We start from the raw sequence: 26,843 nt of genomic DNA on the forward strand, positions 1-26,843 counted from the left end.
TGTTATGTAATCATAAATCCTTTATTTATATACATAGATACATACAGAACAGTTCTACTTACATTACAGCTGTTAGTTGCCAGCCAGGAAAGAGAAAGTGCGGTAAATGCAAAGTCTATATACAAATATAATACAATAAGTGGTAATCAGACTTCCACACGTTGGAATCTATTTCTCCTATGGCAAGACTACAGGGCGCTCCTTTAAGTAATGGGGCTGATGGTGTGGGTGGCAATAAGAACTGTCAATATAAATAATGTAGTCTGTGTCCAACATCTAAAAGTACCACTTAAAAACACTAAAAAAAAAACGTATTAAAGCTCAGAACTGTTCTTGAATATTGTTGTCAGCTGGTGTCTTAACCCTAAAACGTGTGATCTATTTGTTGAAGCCATTTCTAAATAACAGAGAAGCATCCTCTCCAATCAGAGGCTTGCACATGGTCAACGGCTACACAATCTTATGGCAGACGACTGACTTGCACCGTGGTGTTATTATTTAGGATATTTTACCATTTCCATCCCTTTTAATACAATTTGACAATGAACTTCAACAGATCTCAAAGTTCAGCTCATACAATTATGTCCAGGAAAATCTGCACCTACTGACTTTTCTGGTTCAGCAAGAAGTTTGTAAGAAGCAAAATAGCAGAAACAGGTCTCAGTGCTGGTAATACTAGGCCTGTAGTAAGGATTCACGACTTGCCATAAGCATAAAATAGCTGAACATACAACTCACATTTATTGCATATGCACACACTGGCTGAGCATGTACACATGACCCAGGCAATTGCTGATTCGGTAAGATTAGAGATGAAAAGAAGTAAAATAATCTGCCTGACCAACCCCTTCTAACTAAATAAACATACATACAACTTTTGAATTGGAAGGTGATTGGTCACAGCCTTTATTGAAAAATGTTTACAATCTGTAAAAAACAAAATTTTATTAAAACACAAAATATAACAATTATATAACAATTCTTTTACAAATTAAAAATGGTGGGTGAGCAGAGCCCTTGACAACAGCTTCCACGAATTACCAATACTTCCATAGATATATTCGTCCGGTGCCTTTTATACCATTATAAATATATGCTCAGAAAGCACGCTCGGCGTGCGATGTCACAACTACCAAAACCACTAGCCGCCAACCTCCTAGCCAGTGGCGCGAGCAGAGGTGACTAACCATCAAACTTAATAAAACCAACCAGGTCCTAAAAGGGGAGGCCACCCCCATGCAGGATCCTGGCAAAAATCCTCTTAACCTCCGGACTTAAAATAACCACACCATCTTTTTCTCAACCTGTTATCCACTTTGCCAATTGAATTAGCTGTTGCCAAGAACCCCGCCCCCGCCACACATCCTAAACTCGCCTAACCCTACCCAGTTATACAAAAGAATAAATAACTACTTGTATCCCGTCTCCCAAAAACACAATAAGTGACCCTGATACAAACAAAACTAAGGGAGGGTGGGTGGGACAATTTTCTAAAGCCAAAAGATGGCTACCCTTCCTAATCCTCCTATATAAACCCCTCACTATCTCCTCCCCCCATTTCAAACCCACCTATCAACTTGAACTAGCATCTCCGCCCCCCAAGACCACTCCACCCATCATTTTCTCTCCTCTCATCCCTGCCTGTCATGGCCGCACTGCACCTATCCTTGCAGCCGGCTTCGTGCTAACATTCTTATCGGGGAGAGAGTCATACTGATGGTAGCCGCCAAGTGGGCTTGGTATATTGTAATCCAACAGAGCAGAACAAAACTTCATCCACCCCACAGATCAGGCTTGAACAACATTAAATTATGGTGTATGGCCAGTGCAAGACAGAAGGTCATGTTCATATGGTGCATTAACTGATCTAATGTCGGGCAATTTAAACCCAATTTTGGCAAAAGTGAAATATGAGGTAGAACAAGAATTTTTGGGAATCCGCTTCCCTGAGGTGAAATCTTTTGGGTTATTCTCTAAGCATCACCCAAAAGATGTAAAATATATTTAAATGTTGCTATAAAGAAGGCATCGCAGGTCAGAAAGTGAAGCACAAACATACATAACATAATATACACGAGATACAATGCTATACACAATAGAAATAATAAATTAATAGAGGAAAAAAATAACACGTGTGCTCCTAATACGGATCATTATTCCAGTTATATAACCTTACCGTAAGAAGTACAAGCCACAGTTCCCTAGATCAAGGGAGGTCAATGTGATTTGAACATTTATGGCACAAACTTTATAAAAATACAGTGCGGTGTTTTAAATAGAACTTATAATAACGTGATATAGAGGATGTCTAATGGGGACAACCATGTCTATAGGTCCTATAAGAGTGGGCTACTTCTATCATCCACCCTGCATTACAATGGCACATCTGCTTTCCATGTACTAAATAGACGAGTATTTTAAATGCAGCTTCATCTAGGATTGGAGATGCCAATGCCAGTCAGCTGGGCACCGCACCAGGTTTATAAAGTGGCTGTCCTGGTGCGATGAAAATCCATACAATAGCATAATACACCTGCAGTGTAGAACCAGATCAGGAGGCAAGGATTCTAGACTCTACTTTCGATTCAGTTACTTCTCCATTACTTATTTCCCTGACACATTCGGCACTTACAAGAAGCTTCCTAACATTTTTACTAGTCACAAGTAAGAGGCCAGTGCTGTATATCATCTAGAGCATGCAGAAGACCATCTGCCTTGGCCATCATCTTCAGATACTGAACTCCAGGTTAAACCTGATAACACAAGTCCCAACTATGAAAACTTTACCTTATCCTTCTAACTACCAAAATGATCACTTGCAAATCCTTTTCTTGAACATATAGTTACCCAAATACAGGAGTGTTGTCCTACCCCCACGCTACCTTATTCTCATTATTTCCAATGAATTCCATTGTAGTGACTCGCTAGAGTCTATTCATCAACTACTAGTGTCAAAATATGGGAAATACTAGATATAGATCATATAGAAATACTATAATCCACAATGGGCAACATTATGTAAAGTGATTTGTAAAGCAGGATTTAAATGTGGCTAGCACGCGGCCCCATGCACTTCTATGGCCTCATACACATGGATGTGGTTTCCAAGGCCCCGTGTACGAGCTGACTGAATTGCAAATTCTAGAGTCGGTCCTATCCCTGCTATTTTCTACTGACAACGGCCCATGACACAGACTCCCTTGTTCGTGTCCAAGCTTTGCACACATTCATGTGCAGGACACCTTATACTCTGAGAAACTAAAAGTAAAAGAAATTTCCCACTCACAACTGGGTTCCTGGTGGAAATTGAATTGTTTAAGTTTAAATATTGCAGGATAAAGATTCCACATGTTATCCTTATAAACTGTAATTCGGCAAGGCCTCTGCACTGGGATCTATGGGCAGCTGTCCAGGAAATGAGCTTCCAGACGAGGCAGTATAATGGCCACCTATACCATACACTGTCCGTATGGTAACAGTGGATTTATAATGTACTGAATTAATGCGGTCTGAGATAAATGTAAATGTGGGGGACTCTAGAGCTCCTCATGTGTTGGTAGACCCAAAGTTTTCCCTACATTATACACCTCTACTTTCTAATAATACTGTTCAATACTATCCTGTATCCTGGCCTGATGTGTTCATCGTTACCATGGAGCATTCAGAACTTTTCCCAACACTCCCAAGGTTACAGATGCTCATGAAATTAAATAAGAGTCCATTAAATGTTGGTCAAACATCCACAAATGACAATGGTCCAATCACTCTATAAGGAGACCCCATAAGAGATACAGTCCTAATGCAAACACACACAGCTTCAAGCCAAATGTGGTTTTCATGAGGTGTCGGAGACATCAGCTTTGGTCACCTCCACCATCAGGAGGCTGTTGGGGTCCATGGAGAGCTGGGGCTGTTGTGCTTGTTGGTGGTAGAGTGTAGCCTGCATGTCCACGTTAATACAGAAGAGTCCTGGCATCAATTGTCTTTGATAGTCCTCCCATTTTTGCACCATGTCCATTAAGGAGGCACTGCTCCTAATCCACCTGGGTAAAGACTCAGCGGTGCCAAAAACCAATGGGACAGGAAGGCTTTGTGATCTTCTCAGCTCCAAGTGGTAGTATAACCTGAAACAGAAGGCAAATCATACAATAATAGAGTTTATTAAGAAGGTCCACAACCCTTGCAAAACTCCAATTAAAACCAGTTTTAAACATTCAATGCAATGTACTAATAACTACACACTATAAGAACAGAACATGAGCATCCAAGATTCTGGTATTCAGTTCCAGAAAGATATGGAACTAACTGCAGAGTATGTAGCAGCACAACATAAGTGTCATGGAAAAGGGTGGTTGCAATCCTGGTGTCAAAATACAAGCTATACTAGATATACACACACACACACACAATTGTAATACATGGTCTATATGTATTCTAAAATTCTAAAGATACTTTTAGGTTGCATTCACATTGAATTGTGTCGGAGCTGCTCCTGAACGCAGGGGTGTTTAGACCACAGCATTTGCCTTCTTTAATGAGCATTTCGTGTTTTGTACTGCTGCTCATTTCCAAACGCAAGAGTTTCTATCTAAATGCATTTGAGTTCAGTACGATCTCCTCCCTACTGTGCTTGAATTGGGTTCTGAATATATAAAATGTGGCCATCAAACCAAACTTTAGACCAAGCAAATTCACCTTAAAGCAGAATTGCTAATCTTTTCCCTGCTGCACACAGTCTGCAGATTGTATGTAACTGCTGCAATTACATTCAATTGTCCCTTTATTTGATCCCTTCCTTACAATGTAAACCCATGTTTTCAGCTAATTACATGGCTAAAGCTAACAAGCTTACATCACTGTGCTCGCTTAATACACGCCTCTCCCCATTACAGGAAATTACATTTAAGAACAAGGGGCTGAGTTTTGTAGCAATATCATTCTATTTTATCTACCTACTTTTGGTCACTACACTTTAGATCTGTATTATACAAACCTTCAACTGCTGTCTGCTGCACACTCATTCAGGCCGCGGCTATTACTCCTGACTCCCCTGTACACATGCATGCTCAGTTCAGATAAAAATGCATTTTATTTAGAGATGAGCGAGTATACTCGTCCGAGCTTGATGCTCGTTCGAGTATTAGAGTATTAGTTTTCTTTCAATGTGTTCTTTCAGTGAAAACATCTGCAAACATCTGCAACGTGTTCTTTTTTAGTGTTCTTTCAATGTGTTATTTCAGTGAAAAATGCTTGAGTCTCCCATTGACTTCAATGGGGTTCGTTATTCGATACGAGCACTCGAGCAACGGGAAAAGTTCGACCCGAGTAACACGAGCACTCGAGCATTTTAGTGCTCGCTCATCTCTAATTTTATTTTTGTCCATGGGGAGAAGAAATTAGACAATGGACTGCTACCAGATGTCCAAAGTCACTTCTGATGTAACACATTTCCCCCCTGGCTTTATCTTTTAAAAGATAGTCAGAAGGCTGGTCCAGGAAAAAAAAAAAAAAAAAAAAAAAAAAAGGATGGTCACCTGCAGGACAGGTGATAGAAGGGTGGTTGGGGGCAGGATTGGAGTGTCCCCTGTCTGAATGGTTGTTAGGGGAATTCGGTACAGAACGATTGCCTACATGCAAGTTGTAACTTCAGCCATTAAAATCATAGTGGAATCATACCAGGAACCCCCCTTTTGACAGCGCGTTCATATAATGGTCTCATTCTGTTGCACAGTGACCTTTCTTATATTAGTTCGTCATTCCCAAAAGTACCACTAGAGTGACCCAAAGAGATGAACAGATTTCCCTGGCAGCCTGGCCTGTAATAGTTTCTCTGGGGAGTAACCCCCATTAATTATTCACTGTATTTATACATCCAACCAAAGTAACACTAAGCAACTTTCTTTTATGCGTTCCCCACTCCATTGTACTATATAATAGAGAATACAATAATGTATACCTGGCTGATATATGGCTCCCCAGCTTCTTCTTTGCTCTCCTGAGGACATAGCGACAGACTTTCTGCGTCTGATCCCTTATCCATCGGATATCCTCTGGGACATCAGGGAGCCATTCCAGAAGCCTGCGATGTAAAGGAGTACAGAATATTTGTAAAGCTTTAGAACATGTAAAACCGAATGCCATCTGTAACCCATAATCCGTTTCATACCTGACAGTGAAGGACACTGCAGATTCCAGTGGCAAAGTATATGGCAGCATTAAGGCTGATGCCAGACGTACAGGCAGCAGGTTGGATATGGATAGGTATACACTCCGTTTTTCACTACAGGCCTCCAAAAGAGCTGGAAAAGGAAGAAGAGACGGTCAGTGGTCCCTGATCCAAAAATAAATAAGGTCGTTGCAGCTTAACAGCTTTAAACCTACTTTATAATACATGGGCAGACAACAGTTTAACCAAGTGAAACTAATAGTTTGGCACAGCACTAGGTCTGTAACTGTATGCCAGACCACCCCAGCTTCACACAGTTAGGTCACAGCAGAGGAAAATCAACTGACAGAGGTAGTCTTCCCCCTCCGTATTTGCGGTGGTTAAAATTGAATGTGGCATCTAAGAGATTAACTTTATGTCAGGCATTGCAAGCAGGGATCAGCTGTGTAACTGCTACAATCCATGGAGTATTGAGCAGGCTCAGCTCCTTAAACAACTCCATATACTGCATATGCAACAGAGATGTATAGCACGCGCCATTCAGGCTCTACAGAAAACATTAGTGATCAGAGTACATTGAGAACAGCAGTGACTAGACAAGTACTTGTTCTTACAGTCAGAATTCTCACCTTGGTTTAGTCTTTGAGGAAGATGTTCAAATACATGTTGCTCGGCCTCTTCAGCTACAGCGATCATTGCCGGCTGCTCCTCTCCGTCACTTCTCTCTTCATTGCGATTGTCTGGTAGGGGCAAGGCCAGGTGTCTCATAGGCTGCGGACGGTTCAATAGCCCTATGGAGAGAAGGCGTAGGTGAATTATAAAGTAATATACCCCACGATTCCCATTATCAATGCCAAAACCTCCCCAGTCTTCCCCAGCACAAGCACTTTTCATCAAGAATAAATGTAGTGATCAAATTGTCACTCAAATAATGAGAGTGACAATAAGTTATGAATAGTTAGTATGCTTTACTGGCAGATCAGTTAAGAGCCTTTTACACCAACAATGTAATTATAATGATAATTAATGGACATTATGGGGCAGATTTACTTACCTGTCCATGTCGCGATCCCCGTTCCGGAATGTCCAATGAGGATGAAGTCTGCCTCGATACAATACAAGCGTGCGCCCAATATCCTGCATGTGTCGGTCCGACGGAGTTGACCTTCTTCCTGGTGTATGCAAGTGCTTGGCTTGCGACACAATTTTAAATGTTAAATCCTGTGCGTTGTCCGACGGCCCGCCCCCCGATTTGTGTCATGCGAAAGCCGGTGCGATTGCGACACATAACGATCGCATGCGACACTATCCCTGGCGCAATCCACGAAAAGTCGGGAAACCTGACGAAAATGCAGCCGTGGGATCTTTAGTAAATACGCCCCATTGGATTGGTAAGAAGAAAAAAAAAAGAAAAAACACAAACCATACAAAAAACACACACAAGATGAGTTATGGCCCTAATAAATAAGATCCACAAGGTGGCCGCAAAACCAAATCCTGGTGGACAAGCCATGAAACTAATTGTCTTTTACACAGGAGAAGCAAAATGTGTGTTTCATCGATCAATTACTCAGAGGTGGAAAACCTCTTTAATATTGTGTAGCTCAGATTGATGAATAATTCATAAAACATGACTGTAAACTTATATGTACATACCATTCTTCTTTAGGAAATGTAGAGCATCCCTGTAGCCCTGCTTGCACATGTCCTTCAAAACCTACAGAGGTAAATAACAGGTTATTACGGGATCACCCCTGCCTTGTGCACAAACTCGTACCAATTATAAAACATCCGAGATTTTGATAATGCCTACATTGCAACGCCTGTGAGAAAGAATTGGTGCCAAGTGATGTATAACAGTCGGCTAAATATTTACCAAGCAACATATGCAATCCATACTTAAAAGGGATTTTTCCCCAAATTTGGACGTCGTCTCCCATCCACAGGTCACAGTGATGGAGCAGCAGGTTGAGCATGTGTCCTGGGAGTATAGAAGTGTCAGATGGCACAGCGCTCAGGTATCTCCGGCACTCCCATTCACTACCTATGAGAGTCTATAGCTGAGCATGGTGTCTGGCAATTTCCATTGCTCCCATACTATTGATGCACACCCTACCTGTCGCTCCAACAATTAGTGACAATGGGACCCCTGTTCTGATTGCTGGAGGTCTGTTCTTGTGATCAGCGTTAGTCCCTGCAGACCCTCACTTATCAGCTTAGTATCCGATAATTCACCATTTATTTAGTCTAGCCATTCCATTATTTTCCCTCCTTTTGCTCCAAATTTGCAAATACCACTTCTTTACTGATCCACGGCAGCGGTTTACATTACTCAGGACAATGTTACAGATGAGGTAACCCCTGTTTTATAATCCAGCAGAAGGTGCTCCTTCACTATTTTTATTCTACAAATATTGGACAAGATTTACCAACATGGATAGGCAGTACATTACCATGTCATCACAGCACTGCATTTCCCCAGTGTAATGAATGAGCTATTGGTGGCATTATATTTGTTTTAAATGATTTATAAAGTAAAGTTTTGATATTTTATCTAGTGTTTTATCTGTACATGCAATTTATACCCATTATACATCACTTTATACTTACACTTACTATTTGGGATACAGTGCTTAGCATTTTTACCTTATGAGCTATGCCATCTATTTTTATAAATAATGGCTACAGAATGAATTTTGTATTAAATTTTCAAACAACATATGTATTTTTTAGTAAAAAAGTTGCAACCAAGACATATGCGTATATGGTGCTAGAATACGTTCCTTCAGCTATATAGAATGCATGTCCATTTTCTACCTCTAGGTGGCAGTAAAGCACAGTTTAAATAGAACCGGTCAACTTCTCCACAATCCCCGATTCCTTGCACCCATTAATAGGTGCCACCCTACAGATTATGACACACTGTTTTTTCTCATATGGTCTCCACCCTTCCTGACTAATTACTGTGAATACACTCCTATCTGACAGATGGGTGGAGCTTTGAGTTATGTTCTCAGTCCAGACCACCCATTTGACAGTAGACACTGATTAAAATAGCTTCACTACCCAATATCCAAATTGGGCACGCCAACATCAGACAGGTAATCATTAGCTGGAGCAGACCTCCCGTATACACCCATTAGACCACAGAAGGCCGAAATGAATGACATTGTAGGAATGGTATTAGGGGCACCAGAGAGAAGATATCAACTAAGTCAGATTCAGAGGAGGTGGCACCCACTAAAGAATACAAAGGCCACATTGAATGCGGTGTTTGAAATGTGTTTAGAGCACAGCCGGGGAAGAACTTGCAGATGCGTTTAAACTTGGCTTGCAAATTGGAAAGACGTGTTTCATGAGTAAAACAATACAAAACATATGTTGCAGTTTCCAGATCGCAATGGTTTAGGTCTAAACGCAATTGTGATGAGGAGAAGTTCACCCATGCAGCGTTTGATTTGTGTTTCTAAAAAGAGTATAAATGTGGCCAAAGAGTTGGAGTTAAAGGCAATTACCCTACTGGGTGCATTGGTCCCTTCCATCCTAAACATATCACATGCACAAATCATACCACACATTTCACCCCTAGTACCTGAGGTTCTGGAGGGAACAAAGCTTTGGAGAGTCGGTACAAATTACTGAGGTTAAACTGGATGCTTGTGTTTGTGACTCTGAGCTCGTGGATGTTGGTGCAGGCATCACGTGGACAAATATCACTTTCGCCTGAAAAGGGCGAGACAGTGATTGTATTCTTCAGTTCGTACTGAGGGAGGTTATCGGAAATTCCACCGTCGACATATCTCTGAAACAAGAAGGCATTGAGATGGTTAGGAAAAAAAAAAAAAAATATGTAGATCAGTATAAATGCCTTAATGGCCCCCTAATTTAGGACTCTTCTACTAGGGAGACAAGTAGTGCAATGATGGAGAAATCCTAAAACAGCGATGGCTAACCTATGGCACTGGTGCCAGAGGTGGCACTCAGAGCCCTTTCTGTGGGCACCCAGGCCCTCACCAGAGATGACTCCAGGTATCTTCCTGCAGTCCCAGACAGCCCAGGACTTGCTGTGTACAGAGCTATTTTAAAGTGACAGGACTACCTGGACTACTGGAGGAATGGGAAGGTGTGGACAGATCTGGATTATCATTGTAGCTACTTCTCCGGCCCGGACAATTCTTCCTGTTTATGGGACCCTGGAAGGAAGCTACAATCATCATCCAAATTTCTTCTATTTTCTGCTTTATTGGTGTCCTCAGGGTGCTGATATCAATGACAGAGAAGGGAGTATAAATCACAAATGAAATTTCTGTGCGGGCACTTTGCGATAAATAAGTGGGTCTTGGTTGTAGTTTGGGCACTCGGTCTCTGAAAGGTTCGCCATCACTGTCCTAGAACATGCATTGTCCACCAACAATAAAACATGAGTGAGATCCCAACTATCTATAATGTAGGTATCCAGCCTGAAAAGAGAGGTTCTCATGTCATGGGGAGCAGCTGTTGATGAGTAAAAAGCTTCATCTCCGTTTCATGTGGAAATAATTAGAAATGACAGTAATAATGGTTGAAGCGCAATGACTAAGAAATAACTTGTCATACCGCGTTCTCATCAGCCGTGCACAGAACCATAAAAGACACGGAGCTGGCACATTCATGTTCACATAAATGACAACCACTCAGCATTATGGCTACTGACACTGTGCACTTTAACCATATCATTGCCTCTCATACAACTAGTTGTAAAGAGCAGGTTTACCTGGGTCCTGATACAGTAATGACATAAACTTGCCATTTTTAATTTATTTACTAAGGGTCCGCGGATCGCATTTCCGTCAGACTTCCTGTCATTTTCAGGTTTTGCAAGGCTGTGAGAGGTATTTAACAGGGGATTGTGTCGCATGTGATCGGATTGTGGCTTTCATGCAACACATTCAATTTGTGTCGCAAGCACCGGGAAGAAGAAGAAGGTGAACTCCGGTGGACCTGAGTGGGGAAGCGACACATCCAGGATATTGGGCGTACGATCTACGTGAACCGCGGCAGATGTGCATTCTGGTCGGACATTGGACAATGCACTTTCGGGACGGGTAAGTACATGTGCCCCAAGGATTGTGTTTACCTTTTATTAAATATGCGGACCTGGGGGGGAATGTGTTATTAATAAAAAATAAAAACTTTGTTTCAATATAGGATTTCCTACAGATCATTGCACGGTTTACCTTTTGATAGGGCTGTGGGGATTCTTATAGAAAATATTGAAGTGCAATATATAATCAATTCTATGCGTAAAAATCCCTGTGGAAAATTAGTCATTTACAAATGTAATTAAATCAGCCCAGGTAATAAACAGCAGCTCATAGGACTTGGCGTCCTCAATGATATTCTGCAATATCCCTGAACCACAAAGTTTCGCTTCCTGTCCCATTATAAGTTGCACTCGCATCACACTCGCAACACATGCTGCCCGGATTGCAAGGCCCGAGCGCTGCAAACCGGAACGGAACTGACATGCTGAGTTCCGTTCCGGTTTGCAGAGGTCGGGCCGTGCGGTCCGTGCAGCATACGTTGAACTCGCATCACACTTGCAAGTGTGGAACGGGCCTAAGTCATCATACAATATAATATAAAAGCTCATACTCACCACTCCTTGTAGACATGGAGGGATAAGTCCGCAGTATACAGGTATGAATGTACTGCATACACAAGCCTGAAAGACAGGAAGAATCGGATGAGTTAGAATATCCATAAGGGGATAGTATTTTATTCAAGGAAATAACAGTTATTTATCCCCAACAATTATATCAGGCGTAGTCTCTGAAGAAAACCTGCAATCATAAGTCTGTAGGAGCATATTCTTCATTAGGATGCGCTAGAGAGAATGTTGTCCAATGCAACAGAGTTAAAATTTTTCGAAAAAAAAATTCACAAGTTGCCCAGGCTCCTGCGGACCCTGTTTGGTTAATGCCTGGCGATGTGTTGTTTACTGACTAACAGGCTGCGGTAGTGACCAGCATAAGAGGCACATCACCTGACAACAGACTGTGCAATATCAGGATATTGGGTCAGGTAATGTACATTAAAGCTTTGCATTTAAAGACATCTACCATCAGATTTACTGGATGGTAGTTGTTCCCCCCCCCCCCCCCCCAAAAAAAATAAAAAAAAATAAAAACCAATATATACATATTCAAATGAACCAAAGACACTCAGGGCTATGTCACTTGAGCACCTCTCGGCCCCGCTTATATATGCGCACTCCCTGTGTGTTCATGGCACCAGGGGCCAGGCACCATGAACACATGGAGGCGTCCAAACGTCACTCGGAATCCGAGGCACTCGGGTGATGTAGCCCTGAGCACCTCTGGCACATGTGAATATCTTTAAGGTTTTTAGAACGAGCAAGTACTATATTTTTCGGACTATAAGGCGCACGAAAAAAAATCCTGATCCTTGTTTTTCTCAGAAATCAAAAGGTGCGCCTTATATATAAACCATACTTACAAACAACAGCTGCCTTGAACTGTGCACAGGTCTGCCACCTGCTGGTCATTCATACTTATAATCAGGTGCGCCTTATATATGAATCTAGACGTTTTAGCAGGCATTTATTGATGATGCGATGTCCGAAAAATACGGTAAGTTTGGGACATCTACTATAAGATTTACTGATGGTAGATGTCCTTTAATCCAGACAACCCTGCAAAAGATCTAAAGGCCGAATTTCTTAATCCGCTCTACGACTGTTAATTTACGTAGTTATCTGGTATTTATACCTTACAAAACAATGGTCTACACAGTGACTAAAGGGGATGCAAATCTGGTTTAACATGTCAAAGTTTTTCCCTGCGCAGCTACATTGTGACCACACTAGAGGTTCTACTAGAGACAACGATTGATGCCAATGTATAACTGCATTACCTGTATAAGCTCTTCCTTGGTGTTGAACTGTGTAAGCAGCACATTCTCCCCATCAGACACTCGGGTCAGGGATATCCCCAGCCTTCCAGTAGCGTGCTCATGTGCATCGTCTGGCAAAGTCTTGTACAGACAGTTCCTAATAATCTTCACTAGATTAAATGACGGATGCAGGGGACCCAAGAATCGCTTTCTCGCCTCCTTGGAGACCTCAATAATGTTTGCGCCCGCCTCTCCTGGAAGACAAAAATTAATTCACAAATCAATACACAAGAAAAAGCAGAAAACTAGATAATTGAGAACTTCTATAATGTAATAATCTTGTGTAATTTCATGCAATGGGTTCATCAAAATCAAACACCCTCCCCCCTTTCAAACCAGATCGTCAATACATGTAGCCGCAATGACGGCTCTCACATGTCAGATGCCAAACATTAGCCCAACGCAAGATATTTACTGGAGGCGGTTTCCGATCATTCTACACACATCAATGGCGAAATACTAAAACCAGATACATTTTTGGCCTCAGCATAGTTCACAGAGGGTTGGAATAAATATTCGATCCATGTGATAGCACAACCTCTCGTGTTGTTGTTGGGAACTTTTGCCCAATTTTCATACATTTTCTCCTGGGAAAGAATGTTCTGTAATCCGCCCTATTCCCAGCAAGCTTACCATATTAACGGGTCTGTTATACAATCCATTTCAATCCTTTATTTTGGGAACACAGACACTATCCTACCCAACGACGTGGAAGAGTATATAAAGCATAACACGTAAGATATGAGGTGCACATAAATGTGGTGCTCAGGGACGACGGTTGCACACGTGTGGGGTTCTTTCTATTACATCCAATAGATCAAGTGGCTACACAAATTTAACATCCCCTATGGTTGATACCAAGACGATCTAGAACAGTGGGTGCAACAACCTGATCATATACAGTTCCCACGTCTGAAAGTGGTGGATGATGGGAACAAAGACTAATAGGAAACAGTATTGTATTTTTGGTTTCTGACACACTACAGGGATGCAGTCTCATCCATCCTGGAGTCCTGTCCTGCATCTAGACAAGAAGGGTCATTCTTGGTATATGAAGGTTTAAGGTTAAATCGCAGCCTTATGGATTTCGGCTAGAAAAGTTCTGCATCCCGGATCTCAATTGAGGTTGGTTTTGCTTCTTTGTGAATTCAGCAAATCGCCATTAAAGACAGAAACAGATAATGTACTGGGTGAAACCTCGTCACGCTACACAACAGGCCTGGACTTGTTCATAGAAGACTAGGCTGGAGGCCAGCAATGCCCCCGTCCTCGGAGCGACTGCTGTAAATGTGACACTGCTCTCTCTGCAATGTGCACCCTTCAACAATTGTCATGTGTCTGATGTTCCAGTCATGTGCAAATGGTGAAGCCTCCATCACGATCTACGTGATAATGTTCTATGAGAACATGTTGTCTACCACCTTTCCAAATAATTGCAGATCACCACATTTTTTTGTCCCTGCATAATGCACGTGAGGTCCATAAACATGGTCATTGGTGACCTTGTATAATATGGCTTATAAGGACTCACGTGGGAGGTCTATACAAGCATCAGGGACTTCGTATAAGTGTATGTTGCTTGAAATCTAGCAACAGAAAGGAGAAGGGGGGGGGGGCACAAATCAGTGCACATTAAATTTGCCAAAACCGGTTTTAATCCTGCAACATTTACAGCTAGCCAGCAATGTGTTGTGCTAGGGAATTGGCCGCCCTCCATGTCTGAGCAAAGGGCAGGCAGCTTTCCAGCATGAGCCCCTGTGACAGCTTATCATGCTGGTCATGGTGGGATGGGGATCTGTAGAATAGACTCTGGAATATTTAGAGATGATTTTACAGAGAGTAAATAACACCGTGTACCCTTGTACAGGACAACAGCAATATGATCAGGACACCAATTTCCAGCATTGCTGCTGTACAGTACAACTTACTACCCAAAAAAGGTTTATGGAGAGTTATAAAAATTAATGTAACACTTGTGCTTAGTGTGCAATTAGGATTATCACCCCTCCCCTAATGTGCACCCTTCAGTGTGGAAATGCTTACATTTAGGTCACTGACCTTTAAACAAATAGATGTCTAGGACCAGACAACAAGGCTGCAAAATTGGGAAGACTTGTCCATATTGTCAGCTGCTCCCATTTCCATCACTTCCGCTACCCATGGATTGTGCAGATCTATTTGTGTATTTAAGGCAAGACCCACCCCATTCACAAAACAAGGATGAAATCTGAAATATACTAACCATTGGCAATCAACTTTCAAGTGAAAAATAAGGGTTACCTAAGAGTACCTGCGCATTACACAGCCTAATGCAGTATCAATGTAGTGTATGAATATTATTATAATTCCTTTATTCATATAGCGCACACAGATTACGCAGTGCTGCACAGAGTTTGCCATATCGGTCCCCGTCCCCAATGGGGCTCACAATCTAATCAACCTACCAGTATGTTTTGGAGTGTGGGAGGAAATCGGAGGACCCGGAGGCAACCCAGGCAAACACGGAGAGAACATTAACTCTGCAGATGTTGACCCTGGGACTTGAACCCAGGTCCCCAGCACTGCAAGGCTGTAATGCTACCATTAAGCCACCATGCTGCCCATAATGGCAATCACATATACACTTTGCAGGAAAAAGCCTGCAGTTGATTTTTGATTCACTGCAAATAAGGACAGATCATTTTAAAGTCGTGGTCCTTCAACCTTTGCAAATCACCTGCCATAAACAGGTTATGAGATTATCGCTAGGGTAAGTTCCACAGCCATTCTGCAACATGTGCGGATACCCAAATATAGAGCTGCAGCATTTATTGTATAATATGATCTCACTTAGAACTGATGCACATCAATAAATCAAATACATTAGTTTCTGCAACAAAGTTAAAATCAACCCATAAAAAATTTGAAACTTCAGAAACCCTATGCAAGCCATGAACAAGTTGATCTGACAGTCCAAAATGAGATCAGAACTTAACATGTGGGGTTCCTACACAAAATGGAGAACAACAAAACAAAACAAAACACACACACAACAATAGTATTTCATAACCAGTTAATGATCTACCAATATAAAAAGAAAGCTTGTGTGCAGAAATAGCACAGAATAAGGTACAAGGCAAACACAGATAATGCAGCAAAGTGCTGCATGTGAGGGAAAGGTCCTCTTACTATGCGATATCCTCTGTCCCATAAACATTACTTGGAAACACATTTCTAAGAAAAGTCTGAGCGGTACTGGCCGGGTGCCAGAGGGAGGCTATATGTAAACACATACGGGTCCCACGTCCCTCTGCAGTCATAATGTAGAGAATCCGAGGCCAGGCGAAGGTTGTAGAAGCGCTAGTATAATCGCTATACAGCTGCATGATGCTCCCTTCAGGTTATAGTGGAGCAAGGAAATGGGTACAAGTCTGGGATTAACAATTCTGCCTTTAAAAGAGCATAAAAAGGCTTGGGGGGGGGGGGGGGGGGTTATACATCTTACCCAGAAGGTTTGCCTCTTTAGTCCCTACATTTGAAGGAAGCTACTCCATAAATCAACATACGACCCATTAAAGAGGCCTTACAAAAGGATTTCTATATAGGGTAGGTAAAGAAAAAAAATAAGAATTGCTCATACAATTCCAAATTATACACAACAGTTTACCAGAGCCTAAAAAATAACATTTACCCAGAGTGAGAATAGGATTTGGGCTCAACAGAAAGTTATTCCGGGGTTCACCCTCTGTCATCCATCTTCAGACCCTACTAGCTTGTAAATTGGGTTGTCTTCTGCTGTACCACTGAGGTTCACTGAGGTCATGGGTTAAAACCTGGGCCCACCAGAGGAGCCTATGGTTCTATGTTGGGCCAGTCCAATACTGCACAAGTCAAGGATACATGGCAGGTCACTATAGCTGGTTAACCCATGTAAACTTTCAGAAATGTTTCATATGGAGGACCAATACCTGGAATCAGTAGCTCCCCAGCACCAATATCTATACAGATAAAGCTTTGCATATCTTCTATTTCGGCCAAAGCTATTTTATGTTCGTTTTTAATCATGGAAGCTCATGGAAATATGCATGGAAAAGGCCTGGCAGGAATTCAGAAGCATATCTGATCCGCGTGGCTCCATCCTCAAAGTGTGCCCTACATAATAATAGGTCAGAACTTAGTAAGCAGCTAAATAAAAGAAAAACTAGAAAACAGCCAATGCTCGGGTTAAGCCTCGGAGATCTCATTCATAATGGATCCATTGTGGCGGTTTCAGCTGACTACTGTGCATTAAGCCTATAATCCAGATCTGCAAACCCATGAGGAAAAGATGGAGAAATTTTACTATTTCTGTCCCGGCTTAAAAGGTATCCGCATATACTGCATATTACATAACTGCCATAAAGACCTTATGCCAGAGGTTACATCTAGGTTATGAGGTTATGACGTTGCCCCAAAAAGCTTGTGTGGCCAAATATTTAGTGATCACTGATTTGATACCTGTAGTGCTCCGTGAAGACTCGTGGTACATGTAGTGCACCACTAGGATTCTAGTAAGGCCAGAAATAGGGATATGCCAAGCTCTGCTAGAGGCGTATACATAAAACATAGTACAGCGCGTCCATTTCGTGAATATTTGGCACCACAATATACAACATGCCTTAGAGGAGATAGCAGAAATATGACCATTTGACGGGTGAATGCCTCATTTTGGAGGTATGCTTGTTATTTATTAACCTTCTCCCCACCACCTACCTCAGGAATTTAGGAGAGAGATGTAAATACAACCCATGTGATCATGACAGATGTACCAAATCTTAATCTTTTAGAAAAATATTATAATAAGAAGAAATACAGAGAATTCTATAGAAAGTTCAGACCCTTCTAATGTGAGTCCAATCCACACACATGAAATCTACACATATATTGGATTAACCTGAGGGATAATCCTGCACCCATAACACAAGCACCAAGTACCAGCCATTATATGCATCCTACAATGCATGTAGTGCCGGGATTTTGCAACATTTAATTTCACCACCATGATTCACAGCAATGACATGTCACTTATTTGCTGCAGTTTTGTTCTGCAATATATCTATGGCATCACCATAAACCTCATATACTACAGAAATCTGCATGTAATATACAGCCTGTGAAGGTACCATAAAACCCCACCCCAGCTTTCTGTTCCACACCCAAAAGGGACAACGAACAACATTCAAAACAAAAGTCAAGTATAGCTGCGACCAAACTAATTCTGTTCATTTAATTGTTTGCTGCTCCCATGCTACCCATAAGTGAAGCATTCTAGCTACATCCTAAAATCAAAAGAAGACCCCAGGGGTTACGCAGCTACTCATTTGCCTTCCCGTATAAACAATACATGTCCTTAACAAGGTGTTCTAGAGAGAAGACAGGAGAATTCACGTGTCCCTGACACATGTGCTACCCTCTGCCAATAAACCCACAGCAGGTTATCTGGCATGTGACAACATTCCCAGATTGTGTATTTAACTTTATAACTCATGGTATTTTCTTGCATAATTTAAGTTTTAATTAATTTATTTATTTTTTTTGTTAAAGGAAAAGGTTGCTATTCCCACTTTGATTCTGAATCAACATCCAAGACAATTAGCGTGTACAGACATTTCAATAAATCAATGGGGCACATCTACCAAGGGTCCATCGGACACATTTCCGTCAGGTTTTGGTTTTTTTTTTCCCGATTTGCCCTGAATTGCCCCAGGTTTTTGCAGCACGCGATCGGATTGTGGCGCATTGGCTTGCATGCGACACAAATCGGGGGGCATGGGCGTCAGACAACCCGACTGATTCGGACAAACTGCGGAATTTAAAAACCAAATTGTGTCGCAAGATCAGCACTTACATGTACTGGGAAGAAGATGGTGAACTCCGGCGGACCTCAGCGGGGAAGCGACACATGCAGGAAATTGAACTCATGATCTTAGTGAATCGCAGCTAGCGGCAACGGGAGAGGCAAGTAAATGTGCCCCAATGTGTTTTACTTAAAGGGAACCAGTCACCATCTTTTACCCAGTAAATTAGCAGCCCCCTCAGGTAGGGTATTACTGTAAATGCCCTTTTTAGAATTCCCTCTTCTGTGAAATCTCATTCACTTACAGATTTATAAAAATTTACTCCAATGTCTTATAAGCAGAGAAGAGACATGAGTTGCCAAAGAATGAGTCAAGTATAGAGGCTACAGCAGAAGCAGCACTTCATATCTTCAGTTCTATAGGGCCTAGAAACATTGGAAAACTTTTGGTGCCATATTAAGGATAAAAGTCTAATCTTTTAGACCACATGGGGCTTGTGGTTTTGTCATCTATAGAAGCAGAAATTCAGGAAGTTAAAGCCATAGTTGAGCTGCAGATAAAAATTTCAATTCCCACCTGTATGTCCAGTTTTGTAGCTTGAAGAACAACAAGTTTGATTTGGAAAGATGAGATACAACCAAAAACAGGGGCTTCCGTAGTGACACTCCTTTAACGTGTCAGCCTTTAAACTTGACCCGCCTCAGGCAAATTTTGCTCTTCTCTGGTCATTTTCAAAAGACTTGAGTAGATTTTTTTTTTTCTATGTACATGGGCAACATTTTGCATAAAAGAGGAAATTCTGGAAAGGACATTATGGGGCAGATCTAACACACACTGTCGGGATCCATCATTAGGCTCTGGGAATTGCAACTAAATCACAGCTTATACGCCAGTTTTCATCTTTCAAAGGGGGAAAAGCTGGTGACTGATGATATGAATAGTTCCAAATAGTGATATAACCAAGACAACATCTCTATTCACTCATCCCGCTGCCCTGTGGCACCCATCGAGAACTTAAATGAAGGAAAACTGAGGATGTACATGTATTAATACAGTGGTCCCAAATCTGTAGAAATCTAAAAATAAGAACCTAATTTTGAGGACAAATATGCCCTTACTGTTCTTCTGGGAACATTTGTACTTTGTGTCCCAAGAACTGTACCCTGCAAAGAACATTTGCATGTTGACTACTTGGCACCTAAGACTGGTGTCCTTGGATGAGATACCATTCCACTAGAAGTTCATCGTAGCAGATTATGCTTCTCATGAGAGGCAAAAAAGTTACATTAGGCCACAATCGAGGTGGAGGCATCTCAGTTGACGTAAGACTAAGTTGGCAAAAGTGCACTTGTTTGGGCAGCGGACTGTATGAGTCAGAGCCGAGGAATGAATAAAGAGCCCTTGAACATGAGGGCAAACTCAAGACTAGTATGTGGCAGCCACTTGAGAGCGGTGTGTATTGCGGCCATGACGTGCGATTCTTGTATAGCGTACTACTTTAGTTGTGACCAGCAACTGACTTTCACCGAATTACGTACTGTATGGTCACACCCCACATAATAGACATATGCCACATACAGAAGGTTTCCCTTAGTTTTAGGATGACAAGCTAATATTATGTCTACATGATAAGATATAAAGCCTCACGAGGAGCGAATGTAAGCAGATGACATGGCGAAGTCCAACTTGGGCCAAGAACTGTGCCCCCACCTCCCCCCAAGAAGTCCCTTTGCCAGTATAGTAGGGGCCCATTATACATTTTGCATTGGGTCCCAGCAGCTTCAAGTTACACCCTTGTTCATCATGACATAAAAGGACTCAGACTAGAATTAAATGAAATACATGAAGCTCAGGTTTTGATGGATTATGGTACAAGGATGTTAGAGATATATATACACAATATACACACACACACACACACACACACACACACACACTAATATATACAGTAATTACCAATGGCCATTAAAGGGGTTGTCCCAACTTAGCAAGTTATCCCTCATCTTATAGGCTGTGGATAACTTCCTAAATTGAGACCAACGCTTTATGACATCATGGTTATCAAATGGCCTTTACTCCACGTGTAATTTATATCTGTAACTTATATCTACAGCCTCTTGTCAGAACTTATCTAAATACTTTTGCTTTTTATTCTTTTTTTTCCTACTGTTGTATGGTCTATGCTGCAAAGTTGCAACAAAAATATCAAACTTCCAAACCTCTCATAAACATGTAACAATTCTTTAAAAACGTGGACTATAGCACCATGTCATTCAGTAGTAAAAGAAGCAGGACTAATCTTTGTAGCATATGTAATGCACTGGAGCAGGATAGGATTTCACTCAGTCTAGTTACATAGCACCTATGTTGTATCCTGTAAACTGTAAGAGGAGGGGGTCAATGAAGAGAGGTTATGTGAGTGTATTGACCAGCAGTTACCTTTTTAGTAGATAAGACATCCTAGAGTGGCCCCACAAAGCCTGAAAAACAGGCTACATTTACTAACATACCATTAACATGCAAATAGGGGGTTCTCTCAAAGGAAATGTACAGCAAGTATAAGTCAGGGACACTTACTTATAGAATACTTATAGATATAGTAAACTTATATTTATTATCCATAGACTCCTTCCTTCTAAAATCAACTTTAAAAATAATGTTAATGAGCATAAGGGGCTACCCTAGCCCCTCTGTGATATGGCTTTACAGGATGTTACACAATCTCATCCTCTCCCCTGTTTCCTTCCTGCTCACTAGACAAGTATTGTGGGAGCAGGGGGGGAGGACAAGTGTTTAATCCTCCCCAATCCTCAACAACTCCAACGATCCCCTCCAAAATGGTGGCACGCACTTGCGTGCACATGCCACGTTGGCCCGCATGTGGCCAGCACCAATCATGGGCCATTTTGGTGGTGGAGCAAACTTGTACTTCTGAAAGAAGCTCGGGTTTGGGTACAGGGTTGGTTTAAAACTAGTAGAGATTGTTCCCAAAGAATATGCTAATAAAATGAGAATGGAGCAAAGCAAACCAACAGCCAAAAAAAAAAAAAAAAAAAAAACACCTGCAGATTTATACGCTTTGCAAAGGGTGAAAAATATGTGTCATGTTGCGCCTTTAGGCTCCCTGCACATGTATTTGTTCAGCCCATAGAAATGGACCAGTGTGCTGGTCTGATCCCATAGTTCAAGCACAGTGCATATTATGGGAGTCCTTGCATCATACAGAAATATGGAGGACTCCCTGTCTGCAGGCCACACACTGGATTGGTTGGAGCCCCAACAATGCAGCACAAATGTGTATACCTAGGTAGGATCCTCTCCGACTGCCGGAAGGGTTTTCCATGGAAATTGAAAATTTTATTTTACGATATATTGCAATGGAAAACATCTGAAGCTAAATCTCCAAACGTATCCTGCAGATGTGGATTTAGTATAGAGTCCACCACATGTGAACACGGCCCTGAGGCTCCCTAGTTTCTTCCTTAGTAAATCCATGTTAATACGATTTCATTTACTGAAGTATGTGAAAGTTCACTGTGGCAGGGAAGTGGTAAAAAGAACATGAAGATCACAGACATCTTCCTTCCTCTTTTTGGAAAGGACAAAGAACAAACTTCTATTTAAACAACATCTACATAAACAATTACATATGTAGTAAACGGCAAAATAGCTTCAAAATAGGAATAGGATATATAGACAAAGTCATTTTTGGTTGAGATTTTAAGAAAACTGCTACAAATTTGTTTCAATTTCCATTATGGCAAAAAAACCAAACAAAACAAAACCATATTGCAACATCTAAACAAAGTGTAAACAGGTTGCTTCTGTAGTGTGTGGTTATAGATGCACATGACAATTAACCCTCTACTTTCTGGCAACGTTTTGGGAGTGTCTTATGTAAACATCTGCTGCTGTATTGTCTAAGGAAGCTTCTAGAAGGACTCATCACCTGGCTTCTAGGAACAGGCAGGTGTAGGGTTACCGGCAGGTGACAGCTGAGATTAGAGACTGTGTCCATGTCCCACCTGTTCTTCTGATACAAGTCGCAGCTACAACGCAAACCTCAAAATCTATACAATCAGAAAGTAATGGATGCTGCTTTAACCCATCTGGTGCCATGTGGGCATTTTTTTAAAATACTAGAGAAGTGGATGGAGGACCCTACCAGTGAACCTGTCTCCTGATCATTGCACTTTTGCATTTGTTCCCATGTTACAGGGAACCAGTCAATAGGATCCCCTTTTCTGGCTCCCCCGAGTCCCCATACTAGAAAAGAGTGCACATTGCCAAAGTGTAAAAACAAAAACAACAAAAAAAAAAAAACACAACAACAACAAGCCCACCCTTGGAAATAAAGTGAAAAATGCCCATATCCCTCACACTTGAATGAGCGGTACCCAGGGGGTGGGGGGCTCACTTCTCACTGGCCACTCCTCTGCAGAGAGAAAGGTGAAACTTTCATGTAACTTTTCTTTTTAGTGTTTTATAAAAACACTTTGGCAATGTGCACACTCTTCCCTAAGGGGACAAAGAAAAAGGGCTCCTGATGACAGGTTTGCTTTAAAGTAATGTATGTGAACCCCTCACTGATTGTACATCACCATGGAATTAAGGGTGTTCTATTAATAAATACTACCAATAATAAAAATACTACTACTAATAATAATCTGGCATATACCAAATGTCACTGGATTAAAGGTTAATTATTCCTGTACTTTAGAACCTGAGAATGTACTGGAATCGGGGACAAAGTCTGCGATTCTATGTCCTCAATAACCATGTCATAGAGTAATATACAGTGGCCCGGGAGATTATCAGGCAGAATACAGCGATAAGAAGAGATACAATATTACTGTAAATACAGCATCTGCCTAAAGAATAAAATCACTCTTAACCCTTATTTATATACCATTTACCCTTCTATCTTGAATGTCCCATAGAAGTAAATGAAGCGTTGCTCATTCAAGCGAGTGGATCCCTCAATGACACTTGCACTCCTGATCTAGTGATCATCAGTCAGACTCCCAATATTTAGAATTTAACCCAATACTGTAACATTATTAATAATACTCATATATAAAGACCTGAACATTGTGGATAATCTGAGTTTTGAGATTATGCTTCGCTCTTCCATACTGTCCCATCACCATTTCTGTTAATCTCTTAAATCATTAGTCATAATTAAAAGTGTAATTACCTTGTAGTTTGTGTGCCAAAGGTTAACTTCCTAACGGTACAAGGACCTAGTAATACACTGCGATAATTAAATTGATTTTGAGGCTACTTTAACGCAGTTTTGAGGCACTTTAATGAAATTCGCGGACAGCAGGGAGAAGCTTCTACAGATCACAGATAAACACCTAAACACTTCCAATCCGGAATGAGTAACACATTTTGCTCACTGCTCATTCCTGATCACAAGTCTTTGAGTATATACGCATCGAAGATTGGGAGAAGATACTCCCCACTGTGTTCCTAAACGCAAATTACGCACAACGTGTGAATACGGCCCTATACATCATATTTTATTGGTCATCAAGTGGTCAACTATCAAGGTTATTTACAACAGAGAAGTAACTTGTACTTACTATGAGGAAGTCCCTTCATTCTCAATGAGTGGGGTCTCTAGAGGCCAGACCCTAACCAATGATAAAGTAATGGCATATCCTACCGATGTGCCATTTCATCTGTACAGATGGGTCATTACAGATGTTATAGCTTTAACTCTTCACTTTATACGATTGACAGCAGAAATTCATAACATAAATAGGTAAAATAAACGGTTTACAAGTTGAATAATAATAGAAGACTGTAAACTTCCCCATAGAGAACTAGGTCATAAAGAAATGACTCAGCCGTCAGTATGGAGGGGCAGATACAATACTCATGTGAGAGTCACAGGCGGCGGGGAGCTGAGTAGACTGAACTATAGAGAAGCTTGTGGCTGGTATATAGATAGATCTGCTTAGGCAGCAGGCTGCGCTCACACAATGATGGCGATACAGACTGCACGCTATACCGGTAGTCAGAGCCAGGGGCATAAGCTCACCTACCTAGAGGAGTCACTGTAGTATAATACCAGTATCAAGTACTTCCATACACAGCCCATTCTTATCTGGTCACTGCACTTGAGCTGAGTATGCACTCGTCTTCAAATATAACCATGGACTAAACACAAAGTGAGCCGCGGTCTTACAACGCAAGTTCACAATGCAAGGCATACTATAGCCTAGAGGGTGCAGACACCATGATCCATCACTGGGCATAAGAACAATCCTGCTGGATGTCTACATGACGGCTTATACCATTATAGAAGTGACATTTGCCACCTTAAAGGGGCATTCTCCCCAGGATATGCCATAAATGTCCAACTAATGCATGTCCCATTGTAAGCCACTTTGAACACTTATAGATGTATCTATACATGTGATAATAAGGTCTGGGTGCTGTAATCTATGGGGTACATGGCACATAATAACTCATGCACTGTTCTATTGAAATCAATTATCTGCCAATGTAACCCATGTTTGTGCCAGGAGATAAATAACTGGATACCTCCAGAGAGAAGTAGGTTTAGAAGTAAATGTTTGCAATAGATCACCACATATTTCACATTGTTTACTTGCAAAACACATGATGCTACTCGTTCACCAACGCAAAGTGTAAACAGGACCCTAAAAGGATAAGTATGAAATGCAAGTACACTAGTGCTCCCACCTGCAGGACCCTTCATGATCACTGTGACCACAGATGTAGTCACTTTTATATACAGGCGACCCCTAATTACAAACGGACCTCTGGTAATTGGTAATTTACTGTACTTTAGCTTTAGGCTGCAATAAACACCTATAACAGTTATCCATGGTGTCTGTAATTAAGCATTGTAAATACTGATTCTTATGACAACCCAACATTTTTTAAATCCAATTGTCCCAGAGACCAAAAAAACGTGTCTGGAGCTACAATTATAAAATATACAGTTCCGACTTGCATACAACTTCAACTTAAGAACAAACCTACAGAACCTTACATGTAACCCAGGGTCTGCCTGTACAATCCTGTGTCACCACAGCAACAGTAGTCCGATATTATCACACCTTATTATGGGATATTTATATACACACCTATAGATTATTGGATGGATGACCCCCCATGATACCTTTACAGCACTGGGGTTAGTAATTACTGTATGGCTTCTAGTAGAAGTGTAATAATTAGTATCATTGCAGTTCTGGGTGTTTCCCCACATTCTTTAGGGCCATGTTAGTGTATTGCAGGTGCATTGTGCTGTCCCCCGTGTTAATTTGGAGTCAAGAGTATAACACGTAGGCTCCAATGCTGAGAATAACGCAGCAGTGGGTGCGTTTTCCAGCCGCAGCCGTGTGTACAGGATGCAGAGCAGTGTACTCACCCAGACAGGCTCCGCTCACCAGGGCAGTGGCGGTCAGGGCTCCTGCAGACGCTCCATAGATGTTTCTGGCATTTTCCACCAGGAAGGGTGCGTGCTCCCGCAGACAGCTCGCCACCCCGATGTGATAGATGCCCAGGAAGCCGCAGCCCGCGAACGAGATGTTCCATGGGGAGTCCAGGGGGAACATGTCCGGCTTATCCTGTGCCCTCCGCCGCTATCCTGCGCAGAGAGAGAAGCCCATAGTATCAGGCGTATACACACACCCTCCTCCCTGCTATGCGTTACCGCATCCCCCGCGCCGTGTTCACAGCACTGCGGCATTTACCTGATAAATCCTGTGTTAGTGCTGGCGGCTTCTCTCACTGCCCTTTATGTAGCCTCTCGCCCTGTCCCCGGCCCCTGCACCTTATTTTCCTTCCAATTCCTAGTATTTTATTATGGGAGGCATCGGGGGGCGTCACTCAGCAGCGCGGCCAATCACACTGCTCTCCCGGGT

At 41.8% G+C, this 26,843-nt stretch overlaps 1 protein-coding gene across 1 annotated transcript; it reads right to left on the reverse strand.

Moving 5' to 3' along the window:
• On the reverse strand, positions 1-26,820 carry PNPLA2 (patatin like domain 2, triacylglycerol lipase). Its single transcript, XM_072118179.1, has 10 exons — positions 26,673-26,820; positions 26,348-26,566; positions 13,082-13,314; positions 11,805-11,870; positions 9,759-9,968; positions 7,823-7,883; positions 6,796-6,957; positions 6,167-6,299; positions 5,957-6,079; positions 1-4,124 (listed from the first exon to the last, which is right to left on the reverse strand). Exons 2-10 carry the CDS (start codon positions 26,532-26,534, stop codon positions 3,836-3,838), a joined length of 1,464 nt encoding a protein of 487 aa, XP_071974280.1. The 5' UTR covers positions 26,535-26,566; positions 26,673-26,820; the 3' UTR covers positions 1-3,835.
• Between the last annotated feature and the right edge of the window lie 23 nt (positions 26,821-26,843).

This window comes from Engystomops pustulosus, chromosome 7, assembly GCF_040894005.1.
Source record: "Engystomops pustulosus chromosome 7, aEngPut4.maternal, whole genome shotgun sequence".
NCBI lineage: Eukaryota > Metazoa > Chordata > Amphibia > Anura > Leptodactylidae > Engystomops > Engystomops pustulosus.